The sequence below is a fragment of the Perissodus microlepis genome, chromosome 4, assembly GCF_051167445.1.
Source record: "Perissodus microlepis isolate ML-2025 ecotype Zambia chromosome 4, ASM5116744v1, whole genome shotgun sequence".
Taxonomy (NCBI): Eukaryota; Metazoa; Chordata; class Actinopteri; order Cichliformes; family Cichlidae; genus Perissodus; species Perissodus microlepis.
Window position 1 is genome coordinate 13,960,480 of NC_140464.1, and position 14,380 is coordinate 13,974,859.

General features: G+C 39.5%; 1 protein-coding gene across 1 annotated transcript in view; it reads left to right on the forward strand.

Moving 5' to 3' along the window:
- Nucleotides 1-14,380, forward strand: part of LOC146388545 (ras-related protein Rab-26-like) — a 59,576-nt gene that overhangs the window by 16,206 nt on the left and 28,990 nt on the right. The window contains exons 3-4 of the mRNA XM_084925932.1: nucleotides 11,047-11,088; nucleotides 12,083-12,149. Of these exons, the coding sequence (XP_084782058.1) occupies nucleotides 11,047-11,088; nucleotides 12,083-12,149 (109 nt within the window). The remainder of the gene's footprint in view (nucleotides 1-11,046; nucleotides 11,089-12,082; nucleotides 12,150-14,380) is intronic.

Genomic DNA, 14,380 nt, shown 5'->3' on the forward strand with positions numbered 1-14,380 from the left:
TGGGGTTTTTTTTCTGCTTTAAAAATAATTTGAATCAAGATGAACTGGGCCCTAAAATGCATATTTGGACACATTAAAAACGAGAACTAAAACAGAGAACCAATATGCATGAATATTTATAAGTAAAATTTTGTGCAACTGTTGGCAAAATGTTACTGTTACCAAAGTTAACTGAGAAGAAGGTTAAGGTTAGTGGAATTCCTTATGTTTTGCATACTTGCAGAGAAGTAAGCAAAGGGCGAAGATCAAAGATTTGGGCACTACAAGAGATTTGATGGCTCAGAAGAGTTCTATAAAGATCGCTAACTTAAATTAGAGCTTAGACGACATTTGAGGAGTCACTCTGCAGTCGTGGGTTCCTCTACAAAGCTGCGTAGCATTCGAAATGTATTTGCTGTAACTGACACCCACAAAGCAGGAGAAGACAATTATACAACAAGGAGGTGTTTTTAGCAGTCATAGTGAATCTTAAAAGTGACTGTTATTAGAAATATTGGAGATCGCCTGTGTGGTGGTGCTCTGGTGCACTGGGCAGCAACACCTGCACATAGAAGACCGAGCCATGAGAAGAAAAGCTCAATAACAGGAGTTTGCAAATAAATATCTAAATGAGCCTGAAGCTTTTCCTATATTCAGAAGTTAAAACTGAATTTTCCATCATCATATGTTTGGATATAAAAAGGAAGAAAGCAACACCCCATGGGGGGAATTGATCATTCGTTGTTTGTGTTGCAGCCATTGACGTGAGGTACATTTCACCAACATCTTCTGGAAGCAAATATCACACTGTCTGTATTTTAAAAGTTCTGCTTTTGCCATGGTTTTCACAATCCTGGGACCTAAACGCCATCAAAAAATCTGCAGCCAGACATTAGAAGAGTAATACATATGAGAGGCGCCCAAGAATCTAACAGAAATGCAATGCTTTTGCAGGAAAAGTAGGAAAAAATCCCCCAAACAAAACAAGAAGTGAAATACTTCTAAATGCTACAAAAAGATTCTCCACGCTGTGATATTTGCTGAAGGTAGGGCTACTGAGATCTACAAAACTTTTCCTTTTAGGCTTTTTCCCATTTTCTTATTTTGAAACTGTAAAAGGCAGAGAGAAAAGTGTTTTGCTCAAAAAGAGCTTTTTTGGAAATCGACTCATTATTCGCACCCTGGGTTGTGACTGTAAATGCGCATGAAAATACCTCTTTGCTTGCTTGTCACAGTTTATGTTTTAGGGCTAAGATATTTAGCTGTGTTTTATATGAGCCCCAGTTCCTGCTAAATTAAAAGTATTGGGCGAGGGTTCACACCTGCCTGGAGATGTTTGTAATTAATGGCAAGCAGCTTTGCCACCTGCTGCCCTAATGTCACTCCGATCTAGAGAGGCGAGCCCTGAGGAGCACGATGAATATTTAATGATGACATGAAAGAGGTGGGGGGTGAATTGTTGGACTGTGGAAGCATCAGTCAACAAGCTATGAGAGACAGAGATTGTTAAGCAAGATAAAGCAGAGGAAGATGGTAATTTCGTGTATTTTGTTCTTTTTTTTTATATATAACTCTGTACTGGTGCTGGAGGGATTGTGGTTGTCTTTGCAGCTATCACATTTTTGTGAGTGTGATATTTGTCAAATCTCAAACACCTTGAGGGACTTTCTTGTGGTTTACTTGAACTCCAGAATGAACTTGTCAGAATTTGTTGTGGTGTCATGTGAAGGTCACGGTGACCTAACAAAACACATTTTTCATCTGCTTTGCAATTCAACGATAGGGGAATTATAATCCCAGCATGTGAAAATGCCAAGAGATAACCCCGACAGGGGACATGTGTTCAAGTCCAAGATTTGGTGTATTTTTGTATTTTGTTCCATACTGAACTATGTTTTGTTTTTGATGATTTGGTTCATGCAACCAAATCAAGGACCAACATGGGGAAATCAATATCATTAATAGCAAAGTAGTGATATCACAAATCTAAAAGTTTTCACAAAAAACTGTTGTTTTGTTGTTGTTGTTTTGCTTGAGCAATATAAGCTAAAGATAATGCATCAAGGGTAAAGTATGACCTTTTTTTAAGTCCTTCTCTTATAAGAGTCCTAGATATCAAATCCTGAGGCTTTACACTTCTTGGAATGCAAATCTAAAAAGTTAGCCAGAAAAAAAAGTGCCTTAAGTTGATCTACTGGGACTACATGCCTCCATGTCGTGCATTTTAACCAATGCTGTACTGACAAAATTGGAATTTATTCTTTGCCAGATAGATCCCAGGCTCTTTCCTTGTTCTTAGTGATGTATTTTTGTTTTGTTCACCTGTGATTTTCCTCAGCACATTGAAGAAGCATACTTAATGGCAGCAGTTTGCTGTAGTTTGCAGGTTTTCATCTGAAATGCCCCCGAGGCCTTCTGCTCCTTCAATTAGTCTCAGTCTCGAACTTCGTCTGGTCACCCAAGTGGAAAAGTCAATAACAGCAAAGGTTCCCGTTAACCCACTGAATATATACAGTCACAGGTGCTTTTTCAATCAAAGTCATGCACAAAAATGTACTTCTTATTTTCAGTCATCTCATGTTACTGCTTCACTGCTTTGCAGACATTTGGAAGCATACAGGTAAAAACATTATTGCCGCAGCAGCTATGGCCTCGCTGTTAATTGTGCAGGGTCAGCAAGTTTAGCCCATCCATGAATGAATTCCATATTGTCTATAAGTTGCACACTGTTTGTGTGTCTGGTGTAATGTGATTTATTGTGTTTTCTGTGTCTTCAAGAGGTTTTTTTCATTGCATTTTAATAAAAAGTCCAATATTTTTGAATTGTATCTTGTGGCTTAAAAATGCTGATCAAGCTCTACTCTGAATGTGGAGGAGAAGAAAGGATCTGTGTTCAGTTATGCTTCAATAACATGATATTTATAAAGCATCATTTATTCCCTTAAAAAGTTAAATGTGTGCAGTCAGCCTTAAATAACAGAGCTCTTGCTGTGCCCAATTCACTCACACTCCATTATGATGATTACACTTTACGCTGAGATACTAAGGAGTTACAGATTGGCATAAAGTAAATGTCAGAGATGAAAGCTAGCCATGTAAACTTGCCACCAGCTCAGTCCCCATTTTGACTTCAGAGCTGCCTTAATTTTCCGTGGAATAGATTCAACAACACGCTCAAAATATTCCTTAGAGAATTTCATTGAGGTACTGTTATGTAATTTACTGATTAGTTATGTGTGTCAAAGAGCGGCTGAACAGGTGTACCTAATAAAGTGGCTGGTGAGTATCTATCGTCTTTTGGCTAATCCAGTGTGCTGAAATCAAATTTCAATTTGAACGTAATGTTGTGCTACACCGGTTTTAGCTGTATACATCAGTGACTTCTTTGTAGCTTCCACAACACAGATATAACTTCAGATGTGAACTGAAAAAGATGCAGCGATGACATGAAGTCTTCTATTTTACATTCACAAAGAGATAACTGGTTAAATCTTTGCCCTTTTGTAGCGGACAAACTTTTTGGGGGTTGCATGAGGAAAAGCATTCAGTGCAGAATGAGCCACTGTGGTGACCCCCTGTGAAGGAGGAAGAAGCCAAAAGTATCTCTTTCTTCTGCTTTCTGTAATAGCAGGACTGGATATTTTTGTGCAGCATGTGTGAGAACATGCAGCATATCTCTGTCAACATAACTCAGAGAGCTTGACAGCTTGGAGTTGTGTTGACTGTAGAGTCCTGCCTTTCTGTACTGTATGCCTACATGCAGTTTTTTAGCTGATTACCCCAGGGATTTTATTTCTGGTGTCTGTTTTGATGGCAGGGGCCCACGTGCACCACATTAAAGAACAGAAAAATATTTGTTTCTGACATTGATGATCTTAACTTGAGTTCCAGTCACTACTGCATTCTACATTGATTTACTCTCTTTTACATATGGGTTGTATCACCTGTCTCATGCGTAACCTTTTTGTAGACATCATGCTCCTGTTAGCAGTCTCATGCTACAGTCATTAATGTTTTATTGGCTCACACTTCAGAAAGCTCCTCATACATTTGTAATTTATGATCCCTGTAAGGTGCTGTTAGTCATTCTGTACTAATGTGTACGTTCTCACTCATGAACCATTAGGGAAAAGAATACATCCAGCATCAAAAAATCAAATCAAATCAAATCACTTTTATTGTCACATCACATGTGCAGGTACACTGGTACAGTACATGCGAGTGAAATTCTTGTGTGTGAGCTTCACAAGCAACAGAGGTGTGCAAAAAAATACAACAACATAAAACAAGCAAAATATAAGAATGGCCAAATCTGAGAGTAATAAATACATGTACAATATAAGAGTGTATGCATTACTGGATGTGTATACTAAATATGTTTTTCTACGTGTGTGTGTGTGTGTGTGTGTGTGTGTGTGTGTGTGTGTACATATTTTACAAATTAAATAGAGTAAACAATAAATAAAATATACAGAGGTTGGTAGTTGGATATTGTGCAAAACAAGTGGCATTTATATACAGTGTGGAGTGCATAATGTTGAAGTTCCAGTAGTGAAGGTGAGGTGTCTATGAAGTGTTCAGCAGTCTGATGGCCTGGTGGAAAAAGCTGTCTCTCAGTCTGCTGGTTCGGGACCGGATACTGCAGAACCTCCTTCCTGATGGAAGTAGTCTGAACAGTTTATGGCTGGGGTGGCTGGAGTCCTTGATGATCCTCTCCGCTTTCCTCAGGCACCGCTTCCTGTAGATGTCTTGGAGGGACGGAAGCTCACAGCTTTGCGGTTGTAAGTGGTGCTGTTGCCATACCAGGTGGTGATGCATCCAGTGAGGATGCTCTCAATGGCACAGTGATAGAAGGTCCTGAGGATGCGGGGGCTCATGCCAAATCTTTTCAGTCTCCTGAGAAAGAAGAGGCGCTGCTGCACCTTCTTCACTGTTTTGTTTATGTGTACTGACCACGTAAGATCCTCAGCCAGATGTACACCAAGGAACTGGAAGCTGCTCACTCTCTCCACAGCAGCGCTGTTGATGGTGATGGGGGTGTGTACTTCTCTGCACCTCCGGAAGTCCACTATCAACTCCTTTGTCTTTGCGACGTTGAGGGTGAGATGGTTGTCTTGACACCAGTGGGTCAGGGCGCTGACCTCCTCCCTGTAAGCCGTCTCATCACCGTTGGTGATAAGACCCACCACTGTAGTGTCGTCCGCAAACTTCACAATGATGTTGGAGTTGTTAGTGGCCGTGCAGTCATAGGTGTAGAGTGAGTACAGGAGAGGGCTCAGTACACACCCCTGTGGAGCACCAGTGTTCAGTGTGATGGGGTATGAGGTGATGCTGCCCAGCCTGACCACTTGCCGTCTGTCAGACAGGAAGCTAAGGATCCAGCTGCAGAGGGAGCTGCTCAGTCCTAGATCCTGCAGTTTCCTGTCCAGCTTCGAGGGAACGATGGTATTGAATGCTGAGCTGTAGTCTACAAACAGCATTCTCACATACGTGTCTCTCTTCTCCAGGTGTGACAGGGTATGTAGTGTCAGGGCTATGGCATCATCAGTGGACCTGTTGTGGCGGTATGCAAATTGTAGAGGGTCCAGTGAGTCGGGTAGTGCAGAGCAGATGAAGTCCCTGACAAGCTTCTCGAAGCATTTGCTCACGATGAGGGTCAGGGCTACAGGGCGCCAGTCGTTCAATGAGGAGATGGTGGAGGATTTGGGTACAGGGACGATGGTGGCCATTTTGAAGCAGGCTGGGACTACAGACAGAGAGAGGGAAAGGTTGAAGATGTGTGTAAACACTCCAGCCAGCTGAGCCGCGAATGACTTGAGGACACGGCCGGGAATCCCGTCCGGACCAGTAGCTTTGCGTGCGTTCACCTTCCTGAAGCACCTCCGCACATCCTCCTCAGACTGGTCAAGAGGTTTGCATTTGAAGATGTCCTCTGCTTGGAGGGTGTTTGCAGCAGCTCAGGGATTGAAGCTGACCTAAAAAGTATAGCAAGCTTCTCAACTTCTCAAGCCTCCTGTGAGCCAATTGTAATTACACAGAGCAGAGCTGTGTCAGGCTGTAAGTTGTAGCTTTAGAGAAGTCTAAAGGATGGTGGAAACTGTGTCTGCCAGAGTGGGATTGACACTCTTTAATTTACAATACCTAAATTTTCTGTCCCACAAAATGTGATTCTGTTATATAAGCTGCTCAAATATATATTATATTTTATCCAGCTCACTGTTTTATTACATTCTGTTCTGCCTGATTTTCCTATTAACAAATCCAACATAATTATCAGTGCAATCAAGCCTCAAGAGTAACCACCCAAAATACTCAGTGAGTCTTTTTTTTATGGGTCACTAAATATTCATGAACCCTCCAAGCACATTACAGATAGTTTTTAGACACAACAACAACAACAACAACAGGGACATGGTCCTTTGAGACTGATTCCTATCAGAAAACACTTACAAAGTAGCTTCAAGCTTGAGTCCTCCATGAATATGTATGGCGTTCCTTCTTTGTGACTCTCAGGGAGGTAGATCAACTGAAGACATTAACAAGGACCATATCTATTTCTAAGTGCCCTGCTGGAGGATTAGCAGCATCTAGTCAGGGCTGAATATCTTTGGTTTCTCCTCAGGGATCAGGGAATTAGAAGGTCATCAGCAACTCTCAGAATATCCCAGAGGGGATGACGTTAGGAGGAGGCTTTTCAGCATTGCCACAGCACCGACTGATATAATGCACATTGGCATAGTAGAACAATGAAGGGCATCTTGACCTCCTCTAGCAGACATTAACTCACAGAAAACAGAAATTCAATGTGAAGAAATGCAGTGCTGTGCAAAAGTCTTGAGCCATCCTATGTCTCTTTATATTTTCCTTCCTAGTAGCCCGTCTTTCTTTTCATTTTTCTTTGGACATTGGCTACTTTTTCAGTTTCAAAATGGTTATTTACATTTTTTTAAGTCTTTGTTAAACCACTAAACACTGACTTATGAATCATTCAAGCATAAAAAAGCACCTAAATCGAAATATTTGCCCCTGTGACCACAGTAACAGTGGTGTTTTAATGCATCTGCCACACACACACACACACACACACACACACACACACACACACCATATGGCTATTTCTCTGAGGACATTAATGAATGCACTCCTGGGCCACTAACCCTAACTCTCTGCTAAACCCCACACTGTACCTCACAAAGAGAGCCATATGAGTAAAAAAATTAATGATCACGAAAGCTTCAGATAGATATAGGTAACATAAGGGATGACTTGCATGTTTAAAATAACAGAATTTTTAGTAACAGGAAATAAAAAAACAGATGGAGTAAGAAGAATTAAAGTAATAAGAAATCATAGAAAGGGGTGGAAGGGAGGCATGATGTAAAGCTAAGTAGGAAATATAAATGAAAGAAAAAGGGATGGATATGAATAAAAAATGAAGAGAAACATGGAAAAATTTGGAAGGGGAAAAAGAAAGTAATTAAAGAGAAAATAAGGGAAAGAAGAGTAAAAGAAGAGAAAAGTAAAATGTGGAGGTAGATGCAAAACTGAAAGGAAATAAAGTAGGAAAAAGGAAACAATGGGAAAAAGTAGGAAAAGTTAATTTCTTGGTTCAGTTTGTGTGTGATTTCAGTTTTAGGTCATTTCACTACAACAACTTGTGATTTTAGTTGAAATGTTCACTAACCTTGAACTTCTTTCTGGTGTAGCAGCTGATTTAAGTTTGGGTACTCTCGAGTAATAAAATACGTCACAGATGTCAAGCAGTGTGTTTCAGTGTACAGGGAATTTTCTCATTTGGACTACCTGGTATGAGTTTTTCCCCTTTTTTTGGATCCATCACATGAGTTTACAAACATTTTTCAGCATTTGGTAAGCTAGCTATAGTTTCAACTGAGGAGCAGTGAAACCGGAGCTAGATTACTTCATTGTTTCATCTTGGAAAAAATATAGCTGATTTCCTCCAACTTGTACAGACTCTTATTCATTGCATTTAATGTGTTAGATGCCCTGTCAAGTAGCTAAAACCTATAATCAGTATAAAGTAAAATCTTATTTTATTTTATTTTATTGTCATTAACACTGAGTTGAGAGGTGTTTTTTGTCTCAGTGGTGCTTCTGTTTTCTAATCTAAAGTAGGGCAATAGCAAGAAAAGACAGACAGTCCTGCACAATAAACAATGTCTTTTAATGTTGCTCATATTTATCTTCCTCCATTCAGTGTTTACCAGGTTCACATGAACTATAAAACTCGTCTGATCCCTCCAAGCATCTGATCCCTTGTTTTAAAGAAAACTTTGATTTTCCAAAATGTTTCCTACTGTTTACATTAAGTGACCGAACAGTCAGTGCTTATCATTTTTCTCCAGGTTTCCCAGCACAAAGAGGCTGAGATGAATATTGGCACCTCCATGCCTGAGAAACATGGTCTTTAGGTAACTCATACAGAGTGTGTTACCCACTCTTTATGAGCTACTGCCTTAGGTGGAGGAGTTAGAGTATATCAGGGTTTTGTTAATGTGTGGCAGAAAAGCAATGGGGCATTGACAAATGGATAGTAGCAGCATATTCAGTGACACAAACAATGTACACATATACAGTGCAGTGAAGAAAGAGCTGAGTGTGTCGGTAATGCCGTCGATTTACCCTTGACCTATGGCCACAAGCTGTGGGTGGTGACGGAAAGAATGAGGTCGTGGATACCTAAAATTCAGGGAAGAGCTTCCTCCAGGTTTTGTCGGACCTCACCCTTTGAAATACTTTGTGGGGGGACTTTGTCTTTTAGTAGAGACTCACTGCAGAGCCTTTGCTCTTCTGTATAAAAATGAGCCAGCTACTGTTTTGTTTTGTTTGGTTTTTTTTTTCCTTTTTTTGCATGGAGATTCTGGGGCAGACCAAGGACACCCTTGACTGGCTTGAGAATGCTTCAATTTTTCTGAGAGCTAGAGGAGGTGGGTGAGAAGAGAGAAGTCTGGGCAAAGCTTCCCAGACATACATACATGGATGGATGGATGGATGGGTGGATGGGTGGCAATGGCAGGTGGTCGGTTCTCCTACTAAAGTAGATCTAAAGATCTAGTCTAATGACTAAAGTCACTCAAAATATAGACTGTAGAAATTGTGTCCCATAAGTCTGAGCTTTGTGGTTTTGGTGAAATGTCTTGATGACTACTAGAATAAATGTTGTGACACTTCTTGCTGACTTTTGTTCCTCTCAGGAAGAAAAGTACTAACTCTGGTGAAAAGTATCATTTTTACTAGCTGTTTTTTTTTGGGGGGGGTTTTTAAAGTCAATGGTTCAACAAGTGTAGATGGTTCACCACCACGTGACTGTTGGTATGAAGTTCTTTTTATGAAATGCTGTTAGTTTTACCAGATATAACAAAATTTAAACTTTTGTCTCATCAGTCCACAGAATACCTTCCCAAAAGTCTTTGGGATCATCATGATGAGGTTCTTAGGTCAGAATTCATGATTCAACAATAACCTGAACACGATACAACACGACTTAGGCTACGTTTACACTGCAGGCGAAAGCGCATCAAATCCGACTTTTTTGACCCATATCCGATCATGGTATGACAGTGTGAACGGCACAAATCCAATATTTTCAAATCCAATCTGGGTCACTTTCGTATGTGGTACTGAATCCGATACATATCTGATGTTTTAGAAAGCGACTGCTGTTTGAACGGTCATGTAGCATTAAAGCCGTCTTTTCCGTCACTGGCACAAGACAGACGCTATTTATCAGCGCCGGAGAAGCGCCCGATAAGACATCGTGAACGCTTCCTGGGCATCCAGTGTAGATGTTAGTAAAACTGTTGGGAAGACATTTTATTTGTACCGTATAATCTGCAGATACTGACAGAAATCTGCAACTATCCTTTGAAGCACCGCTCCTCTCTAAAACAGCAATAAGGATAATTATTAGGCCATATGTAAATAACAAAATAACTTTATAACTTAAAGCAAAATTGGGAAACGTAAAGTCTGAAACAAGTCTTTATATTAAGGGCCATCAGTCAAACAATACTGTTTGACTTCTAAACAGAAGGCGTTGTGTGTGACGTCTTCTTTTGCGCATGCGGGCCGCTTTGAGGGTTCACACTACAGCGCATTTGCTGTCCCATTTTATTTGTAGTGTGAAGAAGCAGACAAAAAAATTGGATTTGATCAAAAAATCAGAATTGAGCATTAAGACCTGCAGTGTGAATGTAGCCTGAGACAAGGTCTGCAGTTAGATGTTATTGGAATAAGGTTGGTAGGGCAGCCAAGGCCTGTCAAGGACATTGTTTCTTTAGATCATGGTATGACGTGTTCCTTTTTTAGATCTTTTAGCCTAGTTCACTTTGTCGGGATGGTTCTATTTATTACTTTATTTACATGATGATCATGGAAGAAAGCGCACGGAAAAGCTGTGACGTTTACTCTTAGGTCAGGTGGACTACACAGTCCACAGTATGTCCACAGTCAGGTGCACATATGGACTACAGTGACTAGTGTTGATCATCGGGTTAAAAATAAATATTTCTGTAAATGATGAGTCATGATTTATTTATTTTTTTTATTTGAACCAAATCTTTTTTGTATAATTTTGACAAAACAGAAACCTGATGGAAGGGTGTGAAACCGGCTGTCAAGACCAGGCCAACCTCAAACCTGCCAGGTCCATTTGGCTGAGCATCACTGAGCTGTGTGCTAGAGCAGATTGAATCAGATCAGAGGAGTGTCTCCATATGATTAAAAAAAAAAAAAAAAAAAAACAGAGGCAGGTAAGGAGAGCAAAGGGGGTTAATCCTCTGGAGGAAAAAGGCGAGTCTGCTTCAAAAAGGGGGCAAAGTAAGGTGCACACATGCAATATTGATTGAGTGGAGAGGAGACTGTGGAAGGAAGAGACTAGAGGATGAGGGGAGAAATATTGTAATAACCTCAGATACACACACATATACACAGAGTGCTTGTGCCATATACAGAAAAATATTGTTGCACGTTGGAAAACATGCCTAAATTTAGGTACTGTCATTTACATCACTGCTTACCTACATCATTTCTATCTTTCATTTTCAGAATAAAGTCCTGAACATTGATGGAGTCAAGGTGAAGCTCCAGGTAAGAAATCTAATTTATTAAGATAATATTCTAAAAACACAGTCTGGTATGTAACCTGTCCCTACAAAGGTGGAGATTATTGACAGACATCTTGAAATGCTATATTTATTTACTGTTAAATAAAAACGTTGATAGGTTGAAGTCATTATCACAGGTCTGTCATGGCGAGTAGAAAACATTACTGCCATTGGAGCCAAACTCTGGGGAGACAGTGCTGATGGGGGAGAAAGACTTAATGAGCCAATTCCACTGAGATTGGAAAACTTAGTATCAGCCAGGTGATTTCTGTTCAGTGTTATGACCCTGACTGAGGTAAAAAAAATAAATCTGACACAAGAAATTTTTACTACTGTATATATCCAATCTATGGTATGATCTTCAAGCTGCAAATTGGGTAATATTTTTATACTAATGATTATGGACCAAATTACAAATAGGTGGTTGCAGTGACCAAAGATGTTTTGGCATCTTTTAGTGAAATGGCCTGTGACTGGTTTGGTTTCACCAATCATATCAATATTTTTACAAACCTTGCTTCCAGCAACAACTTTTGATACTCAGTATAGACAACCTCCCTAGCAACAGATAGCAGACTGATGAAACTGACTAGCTGGTGATAAAATATGAGCTTGAATTGGAATTAATTTACACAGTACCCACATTTTTCCAATGTACAGAAAGTTGACTTTAATTAATACCATCGTTTTTTGTTGTATGTGACAAGTACAAAGGAAATTATTTGCATACTAGCCAGAACAATTCTGCCGGTGTTGTTGAGAGCTACCAATCCTTTTCAGTGCTGTGTTAGTAAGATAGTTTGAGTCCCATAGATCTAATTACCATATTCTATGCTTATCCAAAATCACAGAGTGAATTGAATGGGTGGTTTCACAGTGAGTGCCTTCCAGCTGAGTGAGCAAACATAAGGCTTATTAAAAAGACGGAAACTTCTTCTTCTATTTCAATGATCACCTCCCTCTCTAATTATCTGCAGATCTGGGACACAGCTGGACAGGAGCGGTTCCGCAGTGTCACTCATGCCTACTACCGTGATGCCCACGGTGAGACACACATAAATACACACTTTAATATCTTTTCCTGATTATTATACTAATGATTTAACTTTGTTCTTGTCAAAATGTGTTATTATATGCAGCTGCCATTCAGCCATTATGCAATGAAAGCCAGTGAATTTGTATGCAAATTGTGAACTTTATTTTTCCTGCTATTACATGAATATTTTGCGAATGGCATTGGATTCGAGTTCATACACTGCACACAATGAAAGGGAGTGTTGATGTTTTCAAAGACAATGCATTGCCATCAAACTAAACTTTTACAGCAGTTGTATTTCACAGCCTTTTTTGTATCAAAGCGTAGAAGAGATTGCTTTTGTTCCACGCTGCAGAATTGTCAAGCACTGAAGCTTTATAACACTTCAGCTGAGATAGAAGGGCAGCAATTTCAGGATTCGGGGACTCTCTGATGATGTGTAATCAGTCATCACATATGGGTGTGAGTCAGCGTGTGTTTATGTCTACTTTGTATTCATCTTGATGGCATTAGTCACTATGTAAGTTAATTAGAAAGCTCTTAGTTGTGACATTACATTGAGTTATCATGGAGTTGGTAATCGTGTTAAGTCTTTTTTGGAAGTGTCTTTGATCAAATGTGAATAACCTGGTGCATGATACACTAAATCTGAACAAACATACTCTGATTTCTCAGGCTTTTTCCTATCCAGGATCTTATCCTTACTAAATAATGTTCACCAAGGAATTACTAAATAAAAATTACTGTTTAATTCAGATTTCTAAGCAGACCTAACCTGTCTTTGAGTAAGTAAATATCAGCTCTGCTTCTATGTTTTGTTTTGTTTTTTTCTGCTTGATATTCACTGAATGTTTCAGTATGTGTTTGTAATTTTGTGCACTTATGTGCAGAGATGGGCAGTAACGCGTTACTGTAATCCGATTACTTTTTTCAAGTAACGAGTAAAGTAAGGGATTACTATTGCAAAAACGGTAATTAGATTACCTTTACTTTCCCGTAGGAACGCTGCGTTACTGCGTTACTAAAACCGTGATTTTTTTTGCGAGAATGTCTCATGACGGTGACGTAAGCAAGTGCGACGGTCGTGACAACAGCTGTGTGCAGATCAACAGTGGATCATATATCGAGTACGGGAGAGAGTATGAGCGTGCAGCGTTTAAAGTGTGGAAGTACTGACCTTACTTTAAGTTTGATTCCATAAAAAGTAACATAAACATTAGTGTCCATTAGCATTGTGCGTGGGAAGAAAACATCTTTTTACAGCAAAAAAAACCCCTAAACTTCCAAGCAAGCACCGAGTGCGCTACCACGTAATGGGGAAATTCACAGAGAAACTGCCGTATCCTTCCACTGACCGCTGCGGCACACCTGCACCAGGGTAAACCTCCGCCTACCCAACTCCTGCTTTACAGGTGAAAATAGAGCAAAAGGACCGCTAGTCTTTGATTTTATTTATTTTCTGCTGTGTTTTACTTGCATCTATTTGAAAGAGTGAGTATAAACACAAAAAAAAATATTTTATGTGCTGGAATGTGCAGAAAATGGGTTTAAATATTAAACAAATTTCTTCCAGTCAGAGAATGTTGCATATAATTAAATTTTTGCTTGATGCATAACGTCACAAGATTAAAATTAATAAAACTATAAAAGTTTTAAAAGGAGACTTTTCCATTTGATTACATTTTGTATGATGGATTATGCAGAAAAAGTAGAATTGGGCTGAAAGATCTATCACTTTATCACCTATTCAGGTTGTAAATCGTGTTTTTAAAAAGTAACTAAGTAACTAAGTAATTAATTACTTTTGAAAATAAGTAAAGTAACGGGATTACTTTTTGGGGGAAGTAATCAGTAATTAGTTACTGATTACTTTTTTCAAGTAACTTGACCAACACTGCTTATGTGACTGCATCACTTCCTTTCATCTTATAATCTCTGGTCATTTGGGGATTCTTGTGGGATCAACCATCTGGATCAGTGTGCCTGTTTAAATCAATTTAAGTTTGTGGAACTTAAGCTGGGGTTTGGTTTGGTGTGTGACCAACTATGCATAAATGATAGAACAAAATCATCTGTTTCCATGTATTATCTATGCTAGGGTTTGGCGGTCAGCCTGCATAATTACACCAGTTTCACCGAATCGTCTCTGTATCCTGTAATAAGGGGACCCTAACAGACTTTTAGCAGGGTAAGTTTCAGGCAAGATGCCCTGGGGACATATCTTGTTTTCTCAAAACCA